The 25,226-nt window shown below is 39.5% G+C and overlaps 1 protein-coding gene across 2 annotated transcripts; it reads left to right on the top strand.

Moving 5' to 3' along the window:
* The first annotated feature begins 966 nt into the window (after window positions 1-966).
* LOC129811542 (homeobox protein Nkx-2.2a-like) lies at window positions 967-24,955 on the top strand. 2 transcript variants are annotated; one of them, XM_055862938.1, is made up of 3 exons: window positions 967-1,671; window positions 2,366-2,668; window positions 22,994-24,955. In XM_055862938.1, exons 1-3 carry the CDS (start codon window positions 1,416-1,418, stop codon window positions 23,185-23,187), a joined length of 753 nt encoding a protein of 250 aa, XP_055718913.1. In that variant the 5' UTR covers window positions 967-1,415; the 3' UTR covers window positions 23,188-24,955. The 2 variants fall into 2 exon arrangements, with proteins under 2 accessions (XP_055718913.1, XP_055718912.1); XM_055862937.1 differs by lacking the exon at window positions 22,994-24,955 and having other exon boundaries at window positions 973-1,671; window positions 2,366-3,528.
* Window positions 24,956-25,226: the final 271 nt, after the last annotated feature.

Consider the following 25,226-nt stretch of genomic DNA (forward strand, 5'->3'; position numbering starts at 1 on the left):
ACCACCCAGGATGCGCAGAGGAGTTGCTAGAAAAGTGCAACATTGTCACCCACATCACATACTAGATAGTAGGCAGAGGGGCAACAGCAGAAGCAGTGGAAGCTAAAAAAGATCATTGAAGGGAGTAAAATAAAGTAATCTGCAATAATACTTCGCTTTCTACAAAAGAGGTGACGACGTAGCACTTACAAAGCACGTTGAAGGAGCCTGCACAGACAATAGGCTACTCTGCTACGTTCTGGGGGAAAACGCACAAATAATACATTTCATAAGTATAATGGAATTGGAGAAATGTGTACAAAAATATACAAAAATGCTGTGAGAACCTGTTCTGTTCAATTTAATATAGTAGGTTAAAAACCATAATTGTCAAGATTATGATATAGTCCTAAACAGCCTATAAAAAAATAATTCTTCATTTCGGCTAAAACGCTGCTATTATTCATAGGCTTATGTTACATTATTATTATGATGAGTATTAATATTAATTTATTTCCTTATAGGCTGTTCACCATTATTATTATTATTATCAGTCGGTTATCATTTATCTTTTTGGGTCCGATCAGTGTTTTCCAAACAAATTGAATCCGATCTTAAGCCCCTAAGTCTGAACCAAAATATTGACTCAAATGTTTTACATGAATTAGTGTTGAAAATTACTGAAAAAAAATATTCAAGAGAGAAATTATGATATCGATGCTATCGAACGGGCATCCAGACCACAGTTTTGGACCAACCGCCAAAACGCAGTTTTCCTATTGATTCAATATTTTATATATGTGGAGAGAAGCCTATAATGCAAAAGCTTTTTCAGGAGCAATTTGTTAAAACTCGCGTTCAAGTATTCGGAGTGTAAAGCTACTTGGAAGTCCTTTGTATGTAAATAGGGTGTAAAAAAAGGCCCTCCCCATCTTTGTAATTAATTGACACGTTATACCACTCATCATGTTCTGAAGCACCAATGGTAGAGGCTCGGATCTCCCCAAAACCCACAATTTCACATCTGCAAACACTGTCTTCATCCACTTGACTCCCAAGACCCGCCCACACGTGGCCAACCTTTTGCGTTTTTAATGCTTTTTCACTGCAGGTTCATCTGTTGAGACCAACCTTATATGGGCTGATCGGACCGGTAATGGCTTATTTCTCCGTAGCACCCTGCAGTAGCACAGTATCAATGAGACAGATATAGCACTTCAGCCACTTTGGCATTCTTCCTGGACTTACAGAACTGATTCCTCTGCTACTTGGATAGGCAATGGTTATCGACAGAGGCTCATGATTTTCTTTGAATAGTTCAAGGTAAAACAGCACTGAGATATCATTTTTTTCTGAACTGCGATTGTGTTTTGTGTTTTAAAGCAGCGGATTGCCAAACTGGTGCAGCAAATTTCCAGCATACATTTCCCCAGAATATGTCGTTGACCAACACAAAGACGGGCTTTTCTGTGAAGGACATTTTGGACCTCCCTGACACGAATGATGAAGAAGGATCTATCACTGGACCGGAGGAAGATAACGAGGGATCGGAGACGACAAAACCCACTGGAGTTTTGGTACAAAGTCCACTAGAAAACGTTCAAAATCTGCCTATAAAGAACCGCTTTTATGATAGTAGTGACAATCCTTACACAAGATGGCTTGCCACCACAGACACTATCCAATATTCACGTAAGTAGCCAACTCTTTAAGAATCGTAAATTCATTTGTAATGCACTTAAAAGTTAATACTTTTATCTGCCTGTTTTCTGAGTGAGAACGCATCATAGATATGTTATCAAATCTATACTTGATGGAATGCATAATCTTTATTCCGTCGTGTCTGGGCTCAATGGTGCCCTTGAATGATGTGCAGCATTCATCTATATTCGCCATGCATTGCTGCGCTCGTCTTAAGGCGTTACCACCATTGAAATCATTTAATGTTTACATGTGCTCTAGTGACTCTAAACGTTTTTAGAATATAAAGCCACATAAAATCGACATCAGAAATGTACATTTTTGCATGATGAAGATTTGTAGGCAGAGAGTGCATGGTGTTGCTGCTTCAGTGATTCACTTTCTTTGAGGACTGATGGGAATCAATATTGTGTGTCCCAACATAAAAAACTACTAACATTGTATTTTGGCTGTACAAACGAACTATAAAGACACATAAAATAGACTTCAGAAATTTGACCCTGTGTATTACACACAAAAAAACGAATAACATTGTATTTTGTCTGTACAAACGAAATGCGTTAATTTAACATGCTTTGAAAAATTAATTTTACATGTACCAGCCTAACATTTCCATGTGTGCTTGGCAGGTGTATTTCAGTCGAGAAAACCATTTTAACCGTTGTATTTTGTCTCTCCCACGCAGTGCATGGTCTTTCAGCAAGTTCTCAAGACTCAGCCAAGTCCCCAGAACCCTCTGCGGACGAATCGCCAGACAATGACAAGGAAACGTCAAGCAACGGCAGCGACTCCGGTAAGAAGCGAAAAAGAAGAGTGCTGTTTTCCAAGGCACAGACGTACGAACTTGAGCGTCGGTTTAGGCAACAGAGATACCTATCCGCGCCAGAGAGAGAACACCTCGCGAGTTTGATTCGCTTGACACCAACTCAAGTGAAAATTTGGTTCCAGAATCATCGGTACAAAATGAAGAGAGCGCGCGCTGAAAAAGGTATGGAAGTGACCCATCTCCCCTCTCCCCGGCGGGTGGCCGTACCTGTCTTAGTCAGGGATGGAAAGCCTTGTCATACTCTTAAAGCTCAGGACTTGGCGGCCACTTTTCAGGCTGGATTCCCCCTCTCGGCGTATAGCGCCCAGACCCTTCATCAAATGCAATATAATGCTCAGTACTGCGCCGCCACCACGCCACAATTCCCTTCAGCACATCACTTGGTGCAAACGCAACAGTGGACTTGGTGAACTAGTTGAGACTGACGGGGCTGCCGTTTAGGAGCACGATAGGGATTTCACTAGAAAATAAAGACTTTTCATTTTGCAGCTTGACCCATATCTACCATTTTTTCGGGGCTAATATGTGCGCCGTGTTTACATGTTTTCGTTAAGAGAACTGGGTCCAGCCTCTCCCGAGATTTAAGAATGTCAATGCTCTTGTGAAATTTTGTACAGTATGTTTGTGTGTTGTAGATATGTTTTATTTTTGTCCTTCGTGTTATAAGCACGTGCAAAACCACTTTATAATTATGGAATATTTTATTTCTTGCTTCTTTTACAATGGACCGAAAATATTTATGGCCATGAATAAACATTGGCAACTTTTAGCTTTTTTCCCTTTGTTTTTGTTTTTTGTAAATACTTTGTGGTAATTGTTTGCAACCTAGAAACATGTCAAGATCGTATACGTGGAGATATACATATTTCCAATTCAAAAAGGAGGGAGAATTCCTGGCGTAATTGTCATGACTGTCTAACAGAGCCCATATTATTATGTGAATAACAGTTAAATCGCGCGCTGATGGGGAAATATCCCAATTTTTATAAGGATTTTAATAAAATGCTGTGTTTCAGAAATTACGTTTTGGTTTGCGTGTCTTAATACGTCCTATTTGATTTATTGAATACATACGCTAAACATTGTTAATGTGATGCATGGCAGCCTATACGTGTTTTGTAAAGTGGCACAGAAAGCAGGTGAATTTATGTTTCGCGCACTTAAATTATTTAATTTTTAACCTAAATTAATCCGTCTAAATGTTCTGAATTTGGATACGTCAGTAATAAGGAGGCTAAAGTCACTTGTGAAATGGGGCTAAAATCCACTCACTTAGCCTAATATAAGAGGGCTTCTTCAGCTAAGAAGCTTTTGAGTCAAAAGCTCTCCTTTTCAAGGTCTCGAACTCCTCTCGGATTGGGGTGTGAAGTGGTAGGCCTATATTTTAAAAACGGATTTAATGCAAAGACGTTATAATTTTACGCACGGTTTTACGCTCGTCGTTGTTGTCAAACAAACACAACCCGTGAAAGGAATATCAATCAAGTTACGTAGTCTTCAATATCCCTTGTTCTATGTTAGCTTATGCTTTAGCTTTTTGTAGACGCAGGCCTATGGATGGATGGGCTGTGAATGTATATCCAAAATAGCTATCTTAAACAGTGTACCAAAGTAGTCGACACAATAACCCAATGGGTCCCAAGTGAATCACAGAGCGCATTGTGATTATCAGACCCAATTCAGTAAGTTGGGTAAATATGATTACCTTTGGCAAAATCTTAACTGCATTGTTTTTGACCCAGCACCGAGATCTTATAGAACAGATGCTAGAGTCGCCCTCACTATCATTGAACAAACAGCTAAATTGACACCAATTGCTAATTATTTACAGAATCCTATCTCAAGGGGCCACTGCTTTTGGTCCAGTCTACAGAGACTCATATTGTTTTCTTCAGAGAGGCTACAATGTTTACATTTGCAAGCTGTGCTGCTGACGTATTCCCTGATATTATTCGTTGCTCCATTAACTATGTAATAGTATTACTACAAGCTAATGGCGGTGTTGTATCACATTCTTTATTCACAATTAAGTTGTTGTTTATAGGCTATAAAAATAGTTTTTCAATGGAAATAGCCATCCTTCAATGACCTATAGGCTAATAGTTTCGATTTCATACAGCACCATTGGGCTCCTTACCCATGGTGCTACAATTTTGATCGCAGACGTGTGGAAGTGGGAATGATAAATAAATGGAAGTACAATTTATAGCAGTTGATTTTCATTTATAACATCATTTTTTCTAGATTATTGTTGCTTTCATTTGGGTATACGCCTATACCCTCGAGTGAAATAACAGCTTGATGTAAAAATATGACACTAATGTTAGGCTACTATACAACTAGACTACACAAGTAGGCTACAATAATACATCCTAAAAACACCCATCGCTCTAGCAACCTGCGTAAGAGCGCTGACATCATTTGAGTCTACTTAAGTCAATAAAACATGTTGATTTCTGTCTGGCCCTAACCCCGATGGCCAGAGATTTAGCACTGTGACGAGGCAGTTTTGTGCAGTCTATCGTTGCACAATATACAGTTCACCACACAAAAAGCACACAAAGGCGTAGGGCCAGTTGTCGTGGATGTTAGAGGCGTGCATATTAACGAGGATCCAGAGTGGAAGTGCAGACAGTGTGTGGATAGAGAGCCTGTCAAAGTTTCTTGGTGCTATTCAATTCCTTTATCTTGACCAGTGCATCCCGGAGTCAGGGAGATGTATCCTTGGTTTTTTGTCATGCCTGTCAGTTAGTGCCATTGTGATCCTTGTTGTACACGTTGTATCCCATATGGACAGCTGGGCTCCGGCAAGGAGAAAAGGATCCCTCACAAAACCCAAATTGTGTCCAGCTCTCAAATAAAGCATTGTTGTCTAAAAGAAAAACGAATTAAAAATTCGTGCTATATCTATTCTGGGAAAAAGAACCCACATTCACAGATAACAGGGGGTCCTTCTTCCTCGATAGAGCTACGCTAACAACAGCCCTCTCATTTCTCTTTCTCTCTCTCTCGTTTCCCTCGATCCTCCCAGCTCAAAGAGTGAGTATTGTCTGTCCCCAAAAGTGTGTGGTCACTGGGCAGCAAAACTATTTTAAAACTCCTAATTTCGAGCAGTCTTATTTCCTGTTAGCTTTGTATCAGTGTCATGGACAGCATATTTCTGATCTCCATGGAAAATATCTGACTTGATTTATATACCATCACACGAGACAAGACATTTAGGAATTCTGGAATCTGCATGAAATAATAATTTCCCTGAGCTTTATCCGTTTAATTTTCCAGACGTTTCCATTCACTTGAAGACACGTTATAGACTATGAATGCGTAATTATCATCTTATATGGGCATTTTAAAACACTTACAGGACTAGTTTTTAGAGTATAAACGTGTAGTTTTCAACAATGACTATACGGTGAATACAATAGGCCAACAAATAGATAAGAGAGAGCAAGGGATATTGGTTCTGAATTTAAATTTGTTCTTGTAAATCTAGTCGGATGCAGGCCTAAATGTATTTCAACGATAACTATAGGCTTCCTTGTTTATTTATTAATTTTGTTTGTTGCCCTTGACCTTGGGATAAGAATTTAATATAATAAAGACAGGTCTCCATGCAGACAAAAAGCGAATTATTCTCGATAATAATGACTAATAGGACATAGCTCACCAAGATTCAGCATTAGACACATTTGTTGTTGTCTTTTGTTCTATGTCAGAGAGGGGATTATTATCAAGGCGATTTCTCATTCCCAAGAGCATGCACAATATATCTTATCTTTTGATGGCAAAAGTTACTATTGCATATGTTCAAGGTTCATCACATTATGGTTTTTTTTATATGGAAGTGTGCACGCACACCTCAAACCCAGGTAGAAATATTATCCAGGATCCACATGCACCTTGGCATCCAACTTTGGTTCTTATATTCTGATTAATACACGAGGTAATGCAGCTTTTCAATGCCAGAACAGTATAAGCGCTATGTTTATCTGAAATTGCTTTAGGATGCACTAAGAAACTCAACAACATTAAAACAAACATATCGGTGTGTGCACCGTAGCTCACCCCGTGGATAATGCTATTATATGCTTTAGAATAGAATACTTCAGGAAATATGCACTTGGGGCTCTGCGGATCTTCGTCATTCTGACCCTTTGAACCTCAACATAAATCATTCTGTATCGTGTACATCTCCAAATAAACGAGGATTTCAAAGCTACAATAAGCAGGGCTTTCATTTAAAGGAAGCAATCTAGTTTTATTGCCTTAAAGAAGATCCAGATTAGATTCGCCTACCGCCGTGGCACATTGCAGATATTAAAGAGAGAGAGAGAAAGCGAGCGAGAGAGGAAAAAATAGGAAATATAACCGTGACACCTAGTTGCCACCAGATGGAAGTAGAGGTCTATAGTTTGGATCTACATTGAGCCCTTGTCTTTAAAACGAATAGGCAGTATTATCATTATAATTTACTACATTTTAATATTATTTTACTTATTGATCATTATGGTGCCTTTTAAAAATAACAATCAGGGGCTTATTAAAAATTGGTTGAATTAGAAACAAAGGCAAGCTTGGTGTAGCCTACAATATTTCAATGACATGCATTCCAATATTATATTGCACTTTTGAAAATAAAACCAATTACGCACTCTCATTAAAAGAGAGAGAGAGAGAGAGAGAGAGGGAGAGAGAGAGAGAGAGAGAGAGAGAGAGAGAGAGAGAGAGAGAGAGAGAGAGAGAGAGAGAGAGAGAGAGAGAGACCAACTCCACAGTGTGGCGCAATTGGATTATGAAAGGAATTTTAACGAACATAGTTTCAACATTTTCCATATCATTGATTGCCATATGCATGAAATTGATTGATATTTTTGATTATTGTAGCACCGAGGACATTTAAAAGGCAATTACAACATGCAATTGTCAATACGTTGGTGGAATTTAGAGGTTGATTGTGAATATCATATTTTAAAAGATAGTTGCCTATGTGTGGGGTGGAATTGGATAAAGTAATTCCTGGAAACTGACCAGTGTAAAGTTATTGATTATTATATTAAAAAGGACATTTCACTGTGAAACCATCATCAACTTCCTCCTCCTCCTCCTCCTCCTCCTCCTCCTCCTCCTCATCATCATCATCTCAGAGCAATGGTGCCCTGCTCACACAAATGATTACATCCAGGGGGGGCTATTTAGGCACAAATAAGCAACAATAAAAACTGCTTGTTCTAACAACCTCTCTGCAGAAAGCCTCCGAGTCCATATCATTTGTATTGATGTTGGATTCATTCAGCCATAGGTTACCAATACCATCCATCAGTTTAAGCTATTTTGCAGCATCATATACTTTTATAGCCAGGACAACCGGCCAGTAGAGTTGGCGCTAGTAACAAATAGCTTACTTTTGTTAGCTTTGATTTAAGGGTATCACATTGTAGCACATAAAGGCGATTCACTGTGTTAAAGACTAATGAGTAACCTAGTATGGAGACCAATGTTTATTTACATCATTGATGGCGATGCAGTGGTGGAAACATACCTTTTGATATGATGACTGACTGGTTCTCAGATGCCTCATTGTGCATTTTACAACATAAGGGTTTATAACACCTTACAGTGTCTTCAGAAAGTATTCACACCTCTTGACTTTTTTTCCATTTTTTTTTCGTGTTTACAGCCTGAATTTAAATAGATTAAAGTGTACATGTTTTGTCAATGACCTACACACAATAATACCCCATAATGTCAAAGTGCAATTATGTTTTAGAAATTTTTACAAATTAATTAAAAATGAAAAGTTGAAATGTCTTGAGTCAATGAGCATTCAAACCCCTTTTTATGCCAAGCCTAAATAAATTCAGTAGTAAACATTTGCTTAACAAGTCACATAATAAGTTGCATGGACTCACTCTTTGAGGAATAATAGTATTTAACATGATTTTTGAATGACTACCTCATCTCTGTACCCCACACATACAATTATCTGTAAGGTCTCTCAGTCGAGCAGTGAATTTCAAACACAGATTCAACCACAAAGACTAGAGAGGTTTTCCAATGTCTCACAAAGAAGGGCAACTATTGGTAGATGTGTACAAATGTAAAAAAAAATAATAATAATAGACATTGAATATCCCTTTGAGCATGGTGAAATGATTAATTGTATCAATACACCCAGTTACTACAAAGATACAGGCATCCTTGCTAACTCAGTTGCCGGAGAGGAAGGAAACCACTCAGAGAGTTCACCATGTGGCCAAAGGTGATTTGAAACAGTTACAGAGATTAATGGCTATGATAGGAGAAAACAGGATGAATCAACAATATTGTAGTTACTCCACAATACTAACCTAATTGACAGAGTAAAAAGTAGGAAGCCTGCACAGAATAAAACTATTCTAAAACATGCATCTTGTTTGCAACAAGGCACTAGAGAATAACTGCAAAAAAAATTGGGTAAAGCAATTTACTTTTTGTCCTGAATACAGTGCTATTTTGGGGGCAAATCCAATATGACACATTACTGATTATCACTCTCCATATTTTCAAGCATAGTGATGGCTGCATCATGTTGTTGGTATGCTTGTAATAGTTAAGGACTGGGAGGTTTTTCAGGACAACAAATAAATGGATAGGCCAAATCCTAGAGGAAAACCTGGTTCAGTGTGCTTCCCACCAGACACTGTCAGATTAATTCACCTTTCAGCAGGACTCTAACCTAAATCACAAGGCCAAATCTACATTGGACTTGCTTACCAAGAAGACATTGAATACTCTTGAGTGTCCGAGTTACAGTTTTGACTTAAATCTACTTGAAAATCTATGGCAAGACCTGAAATGGTTGTCCAGCAATGACCAACAACCAATTTTACAGAGCTTGATGAATAAATAAAAAAATATGGGAAAATGTTGCACAATCCAGGTGTGGAAAGCTCTTAGCTACTTACCCAGAAAGACTCATAGCTGTAAGCAATGACAAAGGTGCTTCTGCAAAGTATTGACTCAGGGGCGTGAATACTTGTGTAAATGAGATATTTCTGTATTTAATGTTCTCTTGTAATTATCTTTTTATTTGAATTGTATTTTATTTTAACAGGGTTTACATAGACAACCAAACTAAGTGCACCACACAGACTAAGTAAAAGAAATGGAATAAGGATACCTCAAAACGTTATACAAAAGGCAATAAAAACATCACAATTATAATGTGGGGATTTTATGGGAGGATTTCTACATAGGACCACAATGGAAAACAGATTTTCCAAAATGTATCAGACTTCTGGTGTAAATCAAAGGTAAGTTTCTCTAGGTGTAGAATAGCAGAAGCCTGAGAAAGCCACAGCCTCACAGATGGTACTTCAGGTGTGGACCACAATAACAAAATCATGTTTTTGGCTAAGTAAACAAGGGTATTGAACAGACGTTCAGAGTCAGGGTCAAACACAATGTTACAATCAAAGTAGAGTAAATAGATATTTGGTGAAAGAGCTAATTGTCTACCCAAGATCTTCTGGATGTGTAGACGAATATCATTCCAATAACACTGGATTCTGCTACAGCACCAAATGTGCATGAAGGTGCCAGTATACTGTTTACATTTGAAACATAAATGTGATGCATTGGAAAACATTCTGTGAAGGCAAACAGGTGTAAAGTAGGTTCTATGATATTTTTGGGGGGTGGGGGGATTGAGTTCTTGTGTGTTTATGCAGGTGCATTTGGGGTAGACCCTTCCGCAGATTGAAGTCCAGCCTTCCTCACCGAATGCATGTCCAATGTCTCTCTCCCAAACATGTCTGAATGCATCATAGGATGAGACACTTCTGTTCAATAAAATAGAATATAAGTCATAGATTAAACCTCTCCAAACACTAGGATTCCTAAATAGTTTTTCAACTTCAGTAATTTTAAAACGTTGTTTATCCACTTTCTTCAGACGCTATATGAATTGCCTAAGTTGTAGGCACTTAAAAAAAATTGTGGGGTAAGTTAAAATCTGTTTTTATCTGTTGGAAAGATTTAAGAGTGTCCTGAGTAAAAATAGGCATAAGGTCAGCAATACCCTTTGTCTTCCAGTCCAGAAGTCCAATACTCCTTATTTGGGTGGGAAGTCAGGATTAAGGGCAATCGGTAACCAGAGTGATATATGGTCTGGAATCTGCAAGTATCTCCTTGCACCTTTCCAAACTAAGAGTGTATTATGTACTGTACAATTGTCAGATAAGGCCTGGATCTTTTCAAAGCTATTAATAAATGGTAAGGAAGTTTTTGCTCTTGGATGACATGCTATTGATTCCATCCCAACCCTATGTGAGTGGCGTCTGTCTAGGCACCAACTGTGTGCTTGATTTGACCAGACCGGTAATATAGTTACAGATTTGGCAAAGAGACACCTCCTAAGTCCTTAGGCTTAATTTGTTTTGTAAATTTGTTTCCAGGTTTCTTATTGTTCCAGATATATTTAGAGATATAGGCATTCATTTTCAGGAAAAAGGACTGAAATAGATGGCAGGGAATATTTTGGAATATATAATTTTGCAGAGGAAGGATATTCATCCTGACTACATTAATCCTGACAAAAAAAGTGTTTGGTAGGGCTGACCACTTAACCAGGTCTTGTTTAATCTTTGTGAGCAAAGGCATATAATTTGAAGTGAACAGGTCTTTAAGATTTGGAGTAACATATATGCCCAAGTACTTCAAGCCCGTTTCAGTAAATTAGAATGGAGATATCGTTTCGAAGTTGATTGTAGAGGGAATATTCAAAGGTAAAGCCATGGATTTATCTACATAAATGTTGTACCCTGACAGGTTACCATATTCAGATATTATGTCTGTTACTGCAGTGACAGAGGTCTCTGGTTTAGACATGTATAAAAGCACATCATCGGAAAATAATGAAATTCTATGCTCTTCATCACCGACAGAGAAGCCCCTGATGTTATTACTAAACCTTATTGCCTCAGCCAGTGGTTCTATGACTAACGAGAACAGAACAGGAGATAAAGGACAGCCTTGACGACAGCCCCTACCGATAGGAAATCTTTCTGATAGTTTACCATTGGAGTTAACTGCCGCTGATGGGTCAGAATAAAGTAATGTTGCTGAATTAATAAAATGGTCTCCCAGATTCACTTTTTCTTTTCAAATACAGCAAACAATAGTTTCAAAGGCCTTTTCGGCATCGAGAGAGACAATGAGTGCAGGGTCTTTAATTCTGCCAAGATTGTTTATGATAATCAAAGCGCATCTCACATTGTCCGTTCCAAATCTGGATTTGACAAAGCCACTCTGATCAGGTTCAATGAGGTTTAGAAGTAGGACCTCCATCCTGCGAGCAAGTGTCTTAGCGATTATTTTAACATCAACTCCTAGCAAACTGATAGGTCTAAACAAAAAGCAGTTTAATGGGTTTTTGTCCTTTTTTAGTATCAGGCTAATGGATGCAGTTTCCCAGGACTCTGGTACGATGTCTATTTCGAACACATATAATTTAGAGCAGGAATGAAGATAGGGCATATCTCAGACCAGAACTTCTTGTAGAACTCTGCCGAGAAGCCATCTAAGCTGGGTGCCTTACCAGAAGGCATTGCCTTAATAGCTTCCCTAACCTCTTCAGGAGTAAAGGAAGCATTTAGTCATTTTCTATTCTCATCTGAATAAGATGATCTTATTCAGATATTTTGTAATTTCGTCATTCGATCTTGTACATTGTGAAGTAGAAAGAGATTTATGGAAGTCGCAAAATGTATTATTGATAAGCAATGGGTCATAAGAAGAGGAGCCATCTGCCATCCTTATAGACTTAGTCAATCTTTCATTCTGTCATTGTTTAAATTGGTGTGCGAGTAGACGGCTCAGCCGGTTACTGAACTCAGAAAATCTTTGCTAGGTAAAAAACAAGTGTTTTAACATGCTTTGTAAGATCTAAATAATTTAGTTTTGTCTTAGTATAAGCTAGTGAATTCCAGTTTGCCTAGATTGTTTATTGTTTATGGAAAAGTTCTAAATGGTTTACTTCAGCTTCCAATTTTCCCCACTTTTCCATTCCAAGCTTCTTGATCAGAGGAACTTGGGAAATAGTTGCAGCTGAGACAGGAGAGAGTTGATTGTTGAGCCAGTAATTTGATTATTTATCTTTTATCACAGAGCAGAATCCTTCATCATTAAGCAGAGACTTATTATGTCTCCAATATCTCGTTTTGGGATTGTTTTCCCAATTTCAATATCTTTATACACTGGGGCATGGTCAGAAATGTCTATAGAACCAATAACATGCATGTAAGTAGAGGGCATAAAACATTTTTCCAATCTAGAATATTAATTATGGGATCTAGAGTAGAAAGTATAGTCTCTGACATTAGGATTTAGCTTCCTCCATATGTCTACTAAACCAGATGAATCACAAATGCTTCCAAGATTATTTGAGGCTATATGATTCGATACTGGAGCAGTTGATGATTTATCCATTTTATCCAAAGTACAGTTCAAATTTCCTGCTATAAACCCAAGACCCTTGCAGTGTTCATTAAATAATAAAATTGTGTCAGACATACATTTGGGGGAGTCTATGTTTGGGCCGTATACATTAAGTATAGTAGCAATATGTTGACCCAGAATATCACCTGTAATCAAAATAAATCGCCATTTAGAGTCTGTGTCTTGGTGCTCAAAATTAAATGGGACATTTTTATTTACAAGGATGGCAGTGCCTCTTTTGTTGGAAATAAAATAAGAAAAATACACCTGGCCCACGCAGTTCCTCTTCAGCATGTTTTGTTGAAGATAAATGGGTCTCCTGTAGAATAGCAATTGAAATTCTTTCCTTTTTTAAGAATGTTAGAATTTTCTTCCTCTTAAAGAGCTGTCAGCATACCACCACAGAGCGAGGTTGGAACTGAAACCGCACTAAATGAGCTGTATTCCACCATAAGCAAACAGGAAAACGCTCATCCAGAGGCTGCATTTCTAGTGGCTTTAATGCAGGGAAATTTAAATCAGTTTTACCGAATTTCTATCAACATGTTAAATGTGTAACCAGAAGAAAAACAATTCTAGACCACCTCTACTCCACACACAGAGACGCGTACAAAACTCTCCGTCACCCTCCATTTGGCAAATCTGACCATAACTCTATCCTCCTGATTCCTGCTTACAAGCAAAAATTTAAGCAGGAGGCACCAGTGACTAGGTCAATAAAAAAAGTGGTCAGATGAAGCAGATGCTAAACTACAGGACTGTTTTGTTATCACAGACTGGAATATGTTCCGGGATTCTTCCGAAGGCGTCGAGGAGTACACCACATCAGTCACTGGCTTTATCAATAAGTGCATCAAGGACGTTGTCCTGTGACTGTATGTACATACCCTAACCAGAAGCCATGGATTACAGGCAACATTCGCACTGAGCTAAAGGGTAGAGCTGCCGCTTTCAAGGAGCGGGACTAACCCAGAAGCTTATAAGAAATCTCGCTATGCCCTCCGATGAACCATCAAACAGGAAAAGCGTCAATACAGGACTAGATCGAATCGTACTACACCGGCTCGGATGTGGCAGGGCTAGAAAACTATTACAAACTATTATTAGCAAACTAACCCTATTAACAAACTAACCCCTATTAACAAACTATTATTAGCAAACTAACCCTAGACCTACTCCGATTTGCATACCGCACCAACAGATCCACAGATGATGCAATCTCTATTGCACTCCACGCTGTCCTTTCCCACCTGGACAAAAGGAACACCTATGTGTCACGGTTGTGTGGAGAGACGGACCAAGGCACAGCATGATTAAAGTTCCACATCTTTATTTACGCGAAACTTCCAAACAAAAAATAAACAAACAATGAACCGTGACATCAGAGGTGTCACATGCACTAACTCAAAACAATATCCCACAAAACACAGGTGGGAAAAAGGCTACCTAAATATGATCCCCAATTAGAGGCAACGATTACCAGCTGCCTCTAATTGGGAACCATATCAAGCACACCAACATAGAAATAAATATACTAGATCACCCCCTAGTCATGCCCTGACCTACTACACCATAGAGAACCAAGGGCTCTCTATGGTCAGGGCGTGACACTATGTGAGAATGCTATTTATTGACTACAGCTCAGTGTTCAACACCATAGTGCCCTCAAAGCTCATCACTAAGCTAAGGACCCTGGGACTAATCAGCTCCATCTGCAACTGGATCCTAGACTTCCTGACGAGCCACCCCCAGTTGGTAAGGGTAGGTAACAGCACACACCCACGCTGATCCTCAACACGGGGGCCCCTCAGGAGTGCGTGGTCAGTCCCCTCCTGTACTCCCTGTTCATTCATGACTGCACGGCCAGGCACAACTCCAACACCATCATTAAGTTTGCTGATGATGCAACAGTGGTAGGCTTGATCACCGACAACGATGAGACAGACTATAGAGAGGAGGTTATAGACCTGACCATGTGGTGCAAGGACAACAACCTCTCCCTCAACGTGATCAAGACAAAGGAGATGTTTGTAGACTACAGGAAAAAGAGAACGAAGCACGCCCCCATTCTCATCGACGGGGCTGTAGTGGAGCAGGTTGAGAGTTTCAAGTTCCTTGGCGTCCACATCAACCACAAACTAACTTGGTCCAAGCACACCAAGACAGTCGTGAAGAGGGCACGACAAAACCTATTCCCCCTCAGGAGACTGAAAAGATTTGTTATGGGTCCTCAGATCCTCAAAAGATTTTACAGCGGCACCATCAAGAGCATCCTGACGGGTTGCATCACTGCCTGGTATGGCAACTGCTTGGCCTCCGACCGCAAGGCACTGCAGAGCGTAGTGCGTACGGCCCAGTACTTCACAGGGGCCAAGCTTCCTGCCATCCAGGATCTCTATACCAGGTGGTGTCAGAGGAAGGCCCTAAAAATTGACAAAGACTCCAGCCACCCTAGTCATAGACCGTTCTCTCTGCTACCGCATGGCAGCGGTACCGGAGCGCCAAGTCTAGGTCCAATAGGCTTCTAAGCAGCTTCCACCCCCAAGCCATAAGACTCCTGAACAGCTAATCAATGGCTACCCAGACTATTTTCACCCCCCCCCCCCCCCACTACCCTGCTGCTACTCTCTGTTATTATCTATGCATTGCCACTTTGACAACCCTACCTGCAAGTACATAATTATCTCAAATACCTCGACACCGGTGCCCCCGCACATTGACACATGGACTCTGTACCGGTACCCCCTGTATGTAGCCCCGCTATTGCTATTTACTGCTGCTCTTTAATTATTTTAATTTATTTTTTAGGTGTTTTCCTATAACTACATCGTTGGTTAAGAGATTGTAAGTAAGCATTTCACCGTAAAGTCTACCTGTTGTATGTGACAAATATAATTTGATGTGATTTATTTTTAACTTGTCAGAAATATCCACAACAACTAGCTCATGTTAGCTAATGTTTTTTTATTCAGGTTTTTTAGCCAATAGATATTGTTTTAATTCTTTTGTCACTCAAATATCAGATGAATACACATTAGACCTGGCAAAATGTATAGAATTGCAAGAAAATTTGCTTTAAAACTGCAAAAGGTTCTTTCCACCCCTTGACAAATTATGTAGAATTGCAGGAAATAAGCTTGAAAGCTGCAAAATTCTCTCCACCAAAAATAGGGGTTTGAATAGTTTGTGTCATGACCAGTGCTCATAGAAATAGACGTAGTGCGTGCGTGCGCACACACAGTGCTGGTGCGGGTTGTTCCCCAATGCTGGAAGGGGGGCACCGAGTGAAAACGTTTGGGAACCAATGGGCTAGGCTACATGTGACTGTATGGTGTGTGTGCGGGTACGTGCATATGAGTGTACAAGCACTAATGCTTAGGAAGATTTAAAAGATTAGGTTATTATTCATTTTTCATCCACATGTCCAGAGATCTATGTTAATTCCCCTTTATTCAATACAGGACACAGTGACATTTTTTTTCTTAAACAATCCTTGGTGGGCTTCCTGTTAGTAACGTGACAGAAAATAGAGTAGCTCGTGTTTTTGGGGTCTGTCATTTCATTAAGGGACTCGGCAGTGTGGTTTTGCAAATTCGAATTTTTCTGTTTTGATTTAGTTTAGAGTTACACAAACGTCTTATTAATTGTTTTGTTATTGTGATACACTCCTTCATTTGGGTTAAGTTATTCTATAATATTCTGTAACATAAACAGTTAATTTAAATCAGTCTCCTGGAATGTTTGTGGCAGTGGGCGTGTGGTTAAAGTATGTAATGACTAACATGAAAAGAGTAACTGATGATGCACTACCCAATTTCGAAAGAGGTTTTAAGATATTTTTACAAATTTATATATAAAAAAATAAATATCCCATTTATATAAGTATTCAGACCCTTTACTCAGTACTTTGTTGAAGCACCTTTGGCAGCGATTACAGCCTCGAGTTTTCTTGGGTATGACGCTACAAGCTTAGCACACCTGTATTTGGGGAGTTTCTCCCATTCTTATCTGCAGATCCTCTCAAGCTCTCTCAGGTTGGATGGGGAGCATTGCTGCACAGCTATTTTTAGGTCTCTCCAGAGATGTTGGATCGGGTTAAAGTCTTTGGATGGGCCACTCAAGGACATTCATAGACTTGTCCCGAAGTCACTCCTGCGTTGTCTGTGTGCTTGTTGTTGTTTGTCCTGTTGAGGTCCTGAGCGCTTTGGACTAGGTTTTCATCAAGGAACTCTGTACTGTGTTCCATTCATCTTTCCCTCGATCCTGACTAGTCTCCCAGTCCCTGCCGCTGAAAAACATTCCCACAGCATGATGCTGCCATGACCATACTTCACCGTAGGGATGGTGCCAGATTTCCTCCAGATGTCACGGTAGGCATTCAGGCCAAACAGTTCTATCTTGGTTTCATCAGACAAGAGAATCTTGGTTCTCATGGTCTGTAATTATTTTAGGTGCCTTTTGGCAAACTCCAAGCGGGCAGTCGTGTGCCTTTTACTGAGGAGTGACTTCCATCTGGCCACTCTACCATAAAGGTCTGATTGGTGGAGTGCTGCAGAGATGGGAGAACCTTCCAAAAGGACAACCATCTCCACAGAGGAACTCTAGAGCTCTGTCAGAGGGACCATCGGGTTCTTGGCCACCTCCCTTCTCCCCCGATTGCTCAGTGTGGCGGTGCAGCCAGCTCTAGGAAGAGTCTTGGTGGTTCCAAACTTCTTCCTTTTAAGAATGATGGAAATCACTGTGTTCTTTGGGACCTTCAATGCTGCAGAAAATTTTGGTACCCTTTCTCAGATCTATGCCTCGACACAATCCTGTCTTGGAGCTCTCCGGACAATTCCTTTGACCTCATGGCTTGGTTTTTGCTCTGACATGCACTGTCAACTGTGGGACCTTATGTAGACAGGCCTTTCCAAATCATCTCCAATCACTTGAATTTACCACAGGTGGACTCCAATCAAGTTGTACAAACATCTCAAGGATGATCGATGGAAACAGGATGCGGCTGAGCTCAATTCCTGTAACGTTCCTGACCTGTTTTCTGTTGTTTTTGTATGTGTATATGGTCAGGGCGTGAGTTTTGGGTGGGCAGTCTATGTTTTCTGTTTCTATGTTGGTTTTGGGTTGCCTGGTATGGCTCTTAATTAGAGGCAGGTGTTTTGCGTTTTCCTCTAATTGAGAGTCATATTTAGGTAGGGTGTTCTCACTGTTTGTTTGTGGGTGATTGTCTCCTGTGTCGTCGATGTATGTACCATACGGGACTGTTTGGCTGTTCGTTCGTTTTGATGTAGTCTGTTTCCTGTCCGTGGTCAACTGCCCACCCAGACCCTCCCCTGGACTTTGTGCTGGTGCGCCCGGCGTTCGCACCTTGAGGGGGGGGGTTCTGTAACGTTCCTGACCTGTTTTCTGTTGTTTTTGTATGTGTATATGGTCAGGGCGTGAGTTTTGGGTGGGCAGTCTATGTTTTCTGTTTCTATGTTGGTTTTGGGTTGCCTGGTATGGCTCTTAATTAGAGGCAGGTGTTTTGCGTTTTCCTCTAATTGAGAGTCATATTTAGGTAGGGTGTTCTCACTGTTTGTTTGTGGGTGATTGTCTCCTGTGTCGTCGATGTATGTACCATACGGGACTGTTTGGCTGTTCGTTCGTTTTGATGTAGTCTGTTTCCTGTCCGTGAGTTCTACGTTTAGTTAGTTAAGTTCATGTTCAGGTTTCGTCTACGTCGTTTTCTTGTTTTGTAATTTTGTAAGTGTTTTGTTTTCGTGTTGCCGTCGTGTTAAATAAAGAGATGGCTTATTTCCCTAATGCTGCGTATTGGTCCACTGATCCTTCTCTCCTCTCCTCATCTGAGGAGGAGGGCGACAGCCCTTACAATTCCGAGTCTCATAGCAAAGGGTCTGAATACTTGTGTAAATTAGGTATTTCTGTTTTGTTTTTTTATAAAATTGATAACATTTCTTAAAACCTGTTTTCGCATTGTCATTATGGGGTATTGTGTGTATATTGATGAGGGAATTTAAAAAAATCTATTTTACAATAAGACTGTAATGTAACAAAATGTGGAAAAAGGGAAGGGGTCTGAATACTTTCCGAATGCACTGTATGTGTTTATATGAGAGTCTATCCGTTTCAAACTTTGTAAAGACTCTCCATAGCAACACAGATAAACATCTATGAATCAGGCAGAATAGGACAGGCAGCGATTCTCAACATGGCCGGGAAACCCTAGCGGGCCTTATTGTCTCATTTGAGTCAAAGACCTGGCCTTTGGAAAAATATACATGAAAGTATTTTTCAATAGCTTATTTAAGCCTATCATAGTGGTTTTGGAAGAAAATCACTTTTCGAACATTAGAATAATAAAAACGTTTGTATTTAACCAGCAGACCTTTTCTAAACTCTAACAAATGATGGAGAAGCCCTGGAAAGGTCTACTTCTTCACTACCAGCTGGTAGGAAATAACTGAGCACATATGCGTAAATATATGATTATACATTATCAGTGTTTTATAACATATATTTTTTAAATCCATTGAAAATCCATTGGCCAGAGATTTCTAATAGATAGACCAATAGATTTCTCTATTTTGGGCCTGCAGGATGCCCACCTCTTGGGGGGCAGTCAATTTAGCCAGACATGATTTAGACCAGGAGCATTTCTCCTTTATGAAATAGTGTGGTCCTTGGGTGCTTCATGGATGGACTGTAGTTAGTACCACAACTGTCAGTATTTGAATCATCCAAATATCTACTGGACTAGCAACTGCAGTGAAACCAGAGAAACAGGTGAGTAAAGACAAAGATAACTGAATCTGGTTGTGTTATTAAAATGGCTTTGTTGTAAACTGTGCATTGATACCATGTTGACATACTTCATTGTTTATATTTTCATTGTCAATTAAAAACAACAACAACAACAATGTATTAGCAATACATCATGTTATTTTTAAGTAGCTCTCAAGGGGAATTACAAAATTGAGGGCTATTTGCATGTGAAAATGCTCAATGTTTTTGTTGGTGATATGCATATCCTACAGATTGTGGATTTAAGAGCTGTCTTTTTAATGCTGTGTGCGTGCGTGCGTGCGTGCGTGCGTGCGTGCGTGCGTGCGTGTGTTCTATCCCTACCAGGTCTATGCTGGCCTTCACAGTATAAAAACTGCTGTATACGAGTGGAGCTAAAATGCTTTGGATGAAGGCTCAGCTTCCCAGAGAATATAGCTGGATGAAACACTTGCAGCAACAGAGATATGAGCAAGAGATATGTAACCACCAGAAAGAAGCCAGTAAGGCATAATGTTTAGAACATTGTTTATAGAAACAACATGTATATAGCTAAACATAGTTCTGCATTCTATATGATGGAGAATCAATACACATTCTATGTTATATTTCTAAACACCATTTCTTTAGTGTTGGTCTTTGTTTGTGTAAAGTGAGGTGAATAATGATTAAATATGATAACATTCAGCTCTTCTGTGTTACTTCTTCTTTGAACTATCTGGCCAACACCAATTCAAAGAATCCGTGATTGCTTTGCCATGTGACATGTATGGCCCTGAGTCATGGAATAGATGTAGTTTTAAAATCTATACAGTAATCTTAATTAGAAGAATTAATAACAAATATGGTTGTGAATGTAAATCCTACATTGCAGCTGGCCAAAGGTGTCTTTTCAGTACATGAAGGTTGATGTTAAGATGAAAAACAGCTATATTCATGGTTCTTTCAGTAGGTGTTGTGTACAATAGGCACCCGGTGACCTTCAGTAGTCCTGCACTCAGAGATGTCAATGCTGCCTGTCTCCATAATGATAACTGTCTCAAGGTCTCAGCTGCCTGCCCTTGCTTGCTTTCTCAAGAGTTCTGCACATCTATACTGTGTATGAGGTCAGGGTTGCATTCTGTAGACTCCAAACTGCAGTGACGACTTCAGGTATCATTTATTCTATTAGAGAATGATCCATCTGGTTTGATGACAACTAATCATGACCTAGTTAAATGGCTTTGAAATTAATTAACTTGGGTCACTTTTAACCTTTTACTGCAGTGGGCTAAATCAGGGTCACACAGCGTGTTTCTAACACGGAACCCAAACCGGCTGCGCGCGTGTGCCATCGTACGCCATCGTGCGCCACCGTGCATAAATTATTTTGTCCCCCCACAACAAACGCGATCACGACACGCAGGTTAAAATATCAAAACAAACTCTGAACCAATTACATCAATTTGGGGACAGGTCGAAAAGCATTAAACATGTATGGGAATTTAGCTAGCTAGCTTGCACATGCTAGATAATTTGTCCTATTTAGCTAGCTTGCTGTTGCTAGCTAATTTGTCCTGGGATATAAACATTGAGTTGTTATTTTACCTGAAATGCACAAGGTCCTCTACTCCGACAATTAATCCACACATAAAACGGTCAACCGAATCGTTTCTAGTCATCTCTCCTCATGATGGCACATGGGTACCTGCTTCTATAAACCAATGAGGAGATGGGAGAGGCAGGACTTGCAGCGCGATATGCGTCAGAAATAGGAATGACTTCTATTTTAGCCCTTGGCAACGCAGACGCTCATTGGCGCGCGCGAGCAGTGTGGGTGCAATAATTGAATAACATGGATTTCAAAATCTTATTTTACAACGCTAGCGCACATGACGTGTCCGGTCTGGTCAGCATGTTAGTCTTAAAAAAATCCACATTGAAACAAAAGTATACACCTCACACACACGGTTATGAGTTTAAAAAGAGAAGACACCTTTACCATGTTAGATATAGAGTTAAAACGTATTCCATTCTGAGTTTGCATCCCAATATTACACAGAAGTCTGAAATATAACAAAACCGTTTGATGTAGAAACACCAGATTTTTGCGGCTTTAAAAGAATAATGTTTATTAATTATGAAATTGTGAAAAATATGAATAAAATTCCACCCCTGAGGCTACTAGGTCATTTGACTGCAGGAAAGGGCTACTGTGCAGCGCATTGAGTAAAGGAAGTTAGTGAGTTAACGTCTTTGGTCTAGTTGTTGCCTTCATACATCCAATCACTTTTCACTGTTTTGTTTTGTCATGGGTTACTGTTACATTGCCATTACATTACCATTCATACCTGTTGTGCACAGAAAAACAAAGTTATTACTAATATTACTAAGTAAGTACAACCTATGTTCGTTCTCCTAACCCATTGGCCAAACAAAATTCAATATATATAATTGGTATGTGAATACTATGGTATGAACTAGACTTCCACCTTGACAGGGTAGTAGTAGCTAGTATCCTACAGTGCTGAAATGTGCAAACAGCGGAGTCAATGAAATGCGACATGACAGAGAGAAATGCTTTAAAAAAGCATCAGAGATTGCCTGGTCATTTCACATATAGGTTTAGTAGATTCTGCTTACCAAGCAAAACCAGCAACTTCATTTTGCTGTCAGAGACGCTGAGTTGGCTGTTTTTAAGAAAACTGTCTGTGTTTTAATATCCTTTGCTTAGACATCCATTAGTTTGTTTACTGCCATCGAAGAGAGAACCTGAAGTTGCTTACAATAAATCCCAAGTTTCGAATAGAATAGGTTGAGAATACATTGGCAAAGTGGTGTTCTCCAAAAGCAAAGCACACTGGAGGCCTATCAAGTTACCAGTGAGAACCGAGGGGAAAATGGCAGAGGATTTATGTGTATGCTCTGTTTTTTTGTAGCATTCCCAATGTTGAAGTTTGATCAATTGTTTTGAATTGATGCTTATATTCCAGATTGTTTTAATTCTCACTGTATTCAGGCTGTAGTATCCTGTCTTATTGCAATTAAGGATGCATTCAAGAAGAGTGTATGTCAACTACATTACAAGTATCATATTTACACTACAACACACATAGCAAGTATATTAATGCACAAAATAAACTCCTGCACTAGATTTATATCCATTCAAAAGTGTTGTTGCTGTGAGGTTACGGGATTCTCATTTCTGTATGGTCTTATTTTCTTTGTCTTCTCTTTCCCAATGTTCCACCTCAGGACTTGAAATGTCTTGTATAACAAGCACAATCTTCTCAAGTAAGATGGCCATTGGAGACTACGCCAACAATCATGTTCCAAGATTTGAGTGTTTATGCCTTTCCCTAAATGGATTGTCTCACATTCTTCACAAGATGAACCTGAGATGCTTCAGATGCCAACAGTGTGAATCGATGCTTGGATTTTCAGTTTGATAATGACTGCCCATCATCTGTCACAGACAGACAGACACTCTTCAATCAGAGAACAGTTTAACCTGCACCATGATAACAAGACACAACTTGGATGGAGGCTCTGTGTATAATATAACAACTCAAACCTCTTTAAATGTTAAAGAGGAACTGACAGCGTTTAAGTACTTTGCATATGTGAAACAAACAGGTTTTATTTGACTCAACATTGCATTATGTACACTAAGGCATTGTTGTCAGATTCATATAATTCACCAATACATTTCTTGGTAGTTCCAAAAATATTGCTATCAGGTTGTAAATCACAGCTGGCCTGGTACATTGTTTGCTGCCTCCATTTGGGATGTACTGTGTCAGTTTCAATGACTCAGTATTTTGGACAAAAACAGATGAATGTTACTAAGGCTGGGAATGTCAATACAATCAAACTAGCAAGTGCAATGATCACAAGTCAGTCATAACGTGGCTAATATGCTAGCATATCTATTTATGTAGCAAGCTAAAAACACAGAGCCTAACTTTAGCTAGATAGGCAGTTAGCTGCTAGGAGGACATCATGTCATTGGAGGAGTGAGTGACTGACTTTTTTAACTCCTACTGTTTTTCGGTGGCTACACAGCTAGAGTCGCATGTGTCATTTTGTTAGCTAGCAAGAAATGTGAATCACTTTGAAATGTGAACAACTTTTATCCAGTTAGCATATCTCTTGTGCTCGCAAATTCACTCTGGCAAGCTATCTACTCCAATTTCAGAGCACTCTTGTCTGAGTGTGCCAGAGCGCAGAATAACTGATGAATTTCCTAACGCGCAACACCCGTTGAATATGGCCAGTGTCAGTAAATGTAGGCTAAAAAAAGTAATAGTTAGTCAAGAACGCTCAATATAACATTCAAACATTGTAACCAGCTCTGCTAGGACGAGTAACATGGTCTGTGAGGTGTTCTCTCATTTGTGTCTGGAAGTAGCTAGCATTCAAGCCATCTTTAGTCAGTAAGCTTGGGTGCTTGGTTGGGACAATGCATGTATAGGCAGGCAAGCTGCAGAAGGATGAGCAGGCTATTCAACATTGTTTATCAGCGCAATTTTGATGGCCAACTAGCTGAAAACGTTTGAGAGGGTTTATCTAATGTTCCTTTGTTAGATTTTAGCTCATCTTGCTCTGGCTAGCATTAGTTGTAGATCGTGTTGCTGTTGATGTACATATAGGGAAAGCCTACCTTTTTATGGGTGTTTGATCAATAGGACTGTAAAGTTCCCAAATGTAAAAAGACTCCCGTGGTATTTAGCTACATATTTGCAGAAAACCATTCAAGTGTATTTTGTGGCTTTTGGCAAATGTGTTCTAATGATCTAAAGTCGTGCTGTTGCAAATGCCTGTAAACACACAGTCCAGTTCAAAGTGGATGATGGCAGGCCCGTGTGGCAAATTACTTGTTTGCATATAGGCCTACTGTATCTCTGATTGGCTATGGCGCACCGGTCTACGTAGACTCCGGCCCTGGGGGTGTATAGGAACAGATTTTAATAAGATTTCATCTTGCTAAACTGCTGTCAGTTCCACTTTAAGTCATAGATCTAAGTTTTGTATTTTGGCTGGAAAGTGTTTAAAATTCCTCAACCTTTTTATGGGGGTCCTTGTGAAAGTCTAGTTTATATTGATTGTATTATTTCAATTACACATTTTTTTATCTGTTTGACAGTGGTGAAATAAACATTTATTTATCTGTATTTGACAGTGGTGAAATAAAGTTCAGTCTGTATACATGTATCAAAAAGTGTGTGTTTTCTTCCCAAAAAGAAGAACAGTTTTATGTTGGAGTCCACTGAGGTACATTTTCATCAACAGAAGAGACAGAAAGCACTGAACCACAACACAAAAACCACATCAGGACCATGCCTTCCTTCAAAATGTTGAGTGTGTGTGTGTGTGTGTGTGTGTGTGAATGTATGTGTGTGTTTTAGTTAGCTGCTTACACATACACTCTTCATACATTTGAGTAACCCCTGAACCCGTACTGTACACACAGTATAAAATACAACTA

The sequence above is a fragment of the Salvelinus fontinalis genome, chromosome 15 (assembly GCF_029448725.1).
Source record: "Salvelinus fontinalis isolate EN_2023a chromosome 15, ASM2944872v1, whole genome shotgun sequence".
In the NCBI taxonomy this organism is placed as follows: Eukaryota; Metazoa; Chordata; class Actinopteri; order Salmoniformes; family Salmonidae; genus Salvelinus; species Salvelinus fontinalis.